The sequence below is a fragment of the Quercus suber genome, unplaced genomic scaffold, assembly GCF_002906115.3.
Source record: "Quercus suber isolate HL8 unplaced genomic scaffold, Cork oak 2.0 scaffold_424, whole genome shotgun sequence".
NCBI classification, from domain to species: domain Eukaryota; kingdom Viridiplantae; phylum Streptophyta; class Magnoliopsida; order Fagales; family Fagaceae; genus Quercus; species Quercus suber.
In genome coordinates, this window is record NW_027069875.1 from 374,956 (window position 1) to 380,200 (window position 5,245).

At 38.1% G+C, this 5,245-nt stretch overlaps 1 protein-coding gene across 1 annotated transcript; it reads left to right on the plus strand.

The window, feature by feature from the left end:
* Window positions 1-4,017: 4,017 nt before the first annotated feature.
* LOC136062527 (uncharacterized) lies at window positions 4,018-4,851 on the plus strand. The gene is made up of 2 exons (XM_065761644.1): window positions 4,018-4,352; window positions 4,446-4,851. The coding sequence occupies exons 1-2, from the start codon at window positions 4,018-4,020 to the stop codon at window positions 4,849-4,851; spliced, it is 741 nt and encodes a 246-aa protein (XP_065617716.1).
* The last annotated feature ends 394 nt before the right edge of the window (window positions 4,852-5,245 follow it).

Genomic DNA, 5,245 nt, shown 5'->3' on the forward strand with positions numbered 1-5,245 from the left:
GTGAATACAATAGGAACCATTCTCAAAGCCAAAGGACAATGCATGGGCACTTGAGCTTTGACAGGTTCTTGGTAAGGGATTTAAGTGATCTGGAAGCTCATAATCCTCAAGAGTCCTACAAATGATAGCCTCTAGGAAATAAATGTTCTTGTTGATACTGATGATGAAAATGATCCTCCAAATGCTGCCTTTAACACTACTACACAACAAACCTCAAATCAGACAACTAATAGACAAAACCAATCATGGGACCCTCCTGAAGGCTCAAATGTCAAATTGGTGGAACTAGAAGAAGGTTTATGTGGGTTGACTAATGCAGAGCTAGTCTTCATGGATTGGGAGGCATCCTGCTCTAGCTACCAAAGGGCTACAGGCGAAGAGTTTTCAAGTTTTGACTTTGGGGTGATTTATGCAGAAAGTCCTGAAGTCACCATGGCTAAGACCTTACCAAAAGTGCCAAAATTTTCAAATTTTGAAATAGGAGAAAGCAGTGGGAAAACACATGACAATGAAGACACACAAGTTATTGGAGGCACTCTTACTAGAATGATGCCTAGGGAGGCTCAACATGAGAATATAAGCACCCATAATTTCACTTCCAGTATGGAGACAACAACGTGGGAAACTTGAAGCTTAGCACACACACTGGGAGATCAGTCCACAACTAGCAGTATCAACCTTCCTTTCCCTCTATTGCAAAACCCAAAGACCTGCCTTCCTTCTAATTCAACTCCAAGGGCTAATACAAAGATTCATGCAGTAAAATGGCCTCTCTATGAGGCAACTATGTGATCCCAAGATTCATTCTATTGCTGCTCTGTCCAATTAGCATGCAAGCACAGAGGTCATGATGTACGATCCTAGTTTGTCTTTAACAAGCTGCAAAATCAACAGCCAAAAAAACCTTTACCCAAATGGCAAAGATGTTATGAAGCACAAGTTATAAGCAGCCCACACCGAAGAAGAATTAATCAACATCAATGGATTCCTAGTACTGAAACTCAGTGGGAATTTTATAATCAAGTAGAGGCAGTGTCTAATGTAGTAGCAGCTCTACAACATGCTAGTATTGAAAATAATGAGCTTATAATTAGAATTAGAATCCCAAACAATCCTAGTCAACACAAGGAACCAAACTTTTGTTGGAATAGACCTCCCCCTCGACAGCTACAAGCTAGTTTGATGTTATCACAGATTCTGCACCTTTTGTCCAACCTGGGGCTATTGGAGGCGGCCCATGAAAGGCCTCCGAAGCAACAATGAGGATTTTGGCTTGGAACTGTAGGGGCCTAGGCAATCCCTCTATACTTTCTCTATGCTCAAAGATTGTCCAAGCACAAAGACCATCCATTATGTTTTTGATGGAAACAAAACAAAAGGAAGGTAAAGGCAAATACTGGACATATAGATGGTCTTTTGAGAATTTTGAAGAAGTGGGTAGGGTGGGTATCTCAAGGGGACTTTTGTTATGTTGGTCAAATATTTATCTTGTTGTATTGGATGCATCAAAAAATATTATCCACACTAGAATAAAAGTGCCAAATGTTGGGTTTGTCTATTACACTTCCATATATGGTCATCCAACCACACATAAAAGGAAACATGTCTAGAATCATCTCTTATCTTTTTGTAGCACAGTAACAAGACCTTGGGTATGGATTGGAGATTTTAACTAAGTCCTTAACCAAGAAGATAAATTTTCTCTTAGGAATCAAGCATGTCCAGGTGCAATAGATTTACACAATTGTCTCTAAGAAGCAAGCATGAACCCCATGAATGCCACAGGAGTACAATACACATGGAAAAATAATAGGGAAGGTGATAAATTTGTGTGTGAACGGCTTGACAGAGTTTTTGTTAATCTGGATTGGTTACACACTTATGAACATCACAGTTTGGAAGCTTGACTAATATCAATTTCAGATCATGCTCCTCTAATATTAGATACCCATAAAAAGAAAATCTTTCGAAAAAGACCCTAAATATTTGAAGCTATGTGGTTATTACATCCAAGCTACAAAAAAACTCATTGAAGAGACATGACAAGAAAAAAATATCGGGTTCAACTGCATATATACTGAAAACAAAACTTAAGAGAGTGCAACAGGTTTGCAATGAATGGAATAAAAATGACCTGGGAGATATCCATAAACGTCTAGCAGAACTAAAGAACCAATTGACGTATTTGCAAAACCAACATTACACCCTAGAGATAGCCAAACAAGAGAAAGAGAAACAGCAGGAACTACAACTTCTATTGGATATGGAAGAATCCTTTTGGGCACAGAAAGCTATAAAAGATTGGATACAAAAAGGGGATAGAAATACAAAATACTTTCATGTCTTAGTAAAGCAAAGGAGAATAAACAATCATGTAGTTCGCATTAGACAGGACTCAGGGCAATGGTTGGAGGACGATGAAGCTATCAAAACACATTAGAGAACACTTTGAAAAGCCTTACCAAACGCTAGGAGAGATGAGCAAGGAAGACATACTAAGGAAGCTAGATAGTTACAATCTTCCGGGGTTGTCTTTCCTTCATAGGCAAGATCTAGACAAAGACTTCACAGAAAAGGAAGTTAAGGATGTTGTTTTCCAGTTGGGAGCCTGGAAAGCACTTGGACCCGATGGTATTCTTACTTTGGTTCCCCATAAGTGTTGGAATACCATGGGATCTACAATCACACAAGCTACTCTTGGGTTCTTAAAATTAGGCTTCATCCTCAAGGAACTCAACAATACTTTCATTACCTTGATCTCGAAGTGCCTAAGTCTGGAAATGGTTGGAGACTTTAGACCAATTAGCTTGTGTAATGTTGCCTTCAAGGTAGCATCAAAAGTTCTAGCAAACAGATTAAAACCCATTATGGAAGACATCATCACTCCATATCAGAATGCTTTCATCAAAGGGTGTCTCATTTCAGACAATCTTATCATAGCTCATGAATTACTCCATACCATTAAAACCAAGAAAAAAGGTCGAGCTCGATTTGCAGCTATAAAAGTAGACTTGAGTAAAGCTTACAACCGCTTGAGTTGAAATTTCTTGGAAGCTGTTCTCCAAAAAATGGGATTCAACCAACTATGGATAAACTCAATTATGCAATGTGTAAGCACAGTAACTTATAGCATCCTAATCAATGGTGCACCAACTAAAAACATCAAACCAACAAGAGGCATCAGACAAGATGATCTGCTATCTACTTACCTCTTTATTCTTTGTGCTAATATTCTATCTTGCATGCTACTGGATATAGAGAATAAAGGATTCATACAGGGAATTGGTCTACGCAAAGGAGAAATGCCTATATCACATTTATTTTTTGCTGACAACATCCTATTATTCATGAAACTAAACAAAAAAACTCCAGAGCATTTAAAAGAGGTTTTGGAAAGCTTTTGTAAAATGTCTGGACAAAAAATAAATGATAGTAAAATCGTCATGACTGTCAATCCAAACTGCAATTCTGAAGAAATGGAAGATTTGCAACACAAGTTCAAGATTCAGATAAAAAAAAAAAAAAAAAAAAGATTGGGAAATATTTAGAGATTCCCATTGACCCATGTACCAAAATGAAAGACATAGGAAATCAAATCATCGACCAAATTCAAAGTATACTATAGAACTGGAAAGGTAAGTTACCATCCCAAGCAGGCAAACTCACTTTGATCAAATCAGTCATGCAAGCTATGCCAATTTACACAATTTCAGTACATCTTCTCCCAAAGATACTTGCAATCGAATTGATAAAATAATGCGAGATTTTTGGTGGGGTGATAATATTGAGAAGAAAAAGATTCACACAATCGCTTGGGAAAAGATTTTCCAAACAAGAAGTAATGGGGGTCTTGGAATCAGGAAAATAGAAACTTTCAATAAAGCCTTAGTAGCAAAACAATTCTGGAGGATAGGGCAAAATCCGCAATTGTTACTAGCCAAAACCTTGAAAAGCAAATATTATCCCAAGACCAACCATATATGGGAAATAGATTGAGTCCCTAGAAACTCCAGCAAGATGTGGAAAAACATATGGCAAACAAGGAATTCCTCAGTAGCTCAAGCAAAGTGGCAAGTGGGAAAAGGGGACAGCATTAGATTGAGAGACTCCCTTTGGTACAAGCCAAGGAATGCAGATAGTTTAGATCATCTTCAACTACGGTATGGTACAGTTAAAGATCTTATGGATCCAACATCGGGGAACTGGAATAGTGAATTGATTAATACTGTTCACAATAGGCTTGAAGCAGAAGCTATCCTGAGCACAGCTTTTCCCAAATTTGGAAACATTGATAAGGTAATCTGGCCATTCTCTAGTAGCGGTGAATACCAAGTGAAACATGGCTACAAAATGTTAACGGCCATAAATTAAGAAAATTCTAATCGTAACGACCACACAAAGAAAAAGTGCTGGCTTAATTTATGGAAATTGGGGATTCCATTTAGTGTGTCTACATTCTTGTGGAAAATCCTTCACTGTGGGCTACCTACAAGAACTGAATTAGCCAAGAAGCAGATTATTACAGATGAGACTTGTGTGGTTTGTGGAAAATCCCAGGAAACTCTAGATCACCTGTTCATGTCATGTCACTTTGCTAGAGCTATATGGTATGGAGTTGCGCAAGGGCTGAGAACTCACTTGACTAACACAACAGATCTGGTGAACTGGATGAAGTCACAAATTGAAAATTGTAACATAAAAAGTCACCGGGATATAGAGATATTGACTGAACAAGGGGCGATTCTTTGGACAATTTGGAAGACAAGAAATAGAGTTATTTTTGAGAAACTAGAGCCAGACATCCATCAAGCTTTGCGTACAGTCCAAAGATTAAAGGTGAATGGATACTAGAGCTATATGGTATGGAGTTGCGCAAGGGCTGAGAACTCACTTGACTAACACAACAGATCTGGTGAACTGGATGAAGTCACAAATTGAAAATTGTAACATAAAAAGTCACCGGGATATAGAGATATTGACTGAACAAGGGGCGATTCTTTGGACAATTTGGAAGACAAGAAATAGAGTTATTTTTGAGAAACTAGAGCCAGACATCCATCAAGCTTTGCGTACAGTCCAAAGATTAAAGGTGAATGGATGCAAGCAATGATATTCCAAGAAAAACACCATGACACCCGACAGGAGAAAAGACATTATAGAAATTACTCAAACTGTAAGGAATGTCAGATTTTAATTATCATAGGAAACAAAAACCTTTGTGGCAAAACAAATTGGGATGGAGGAG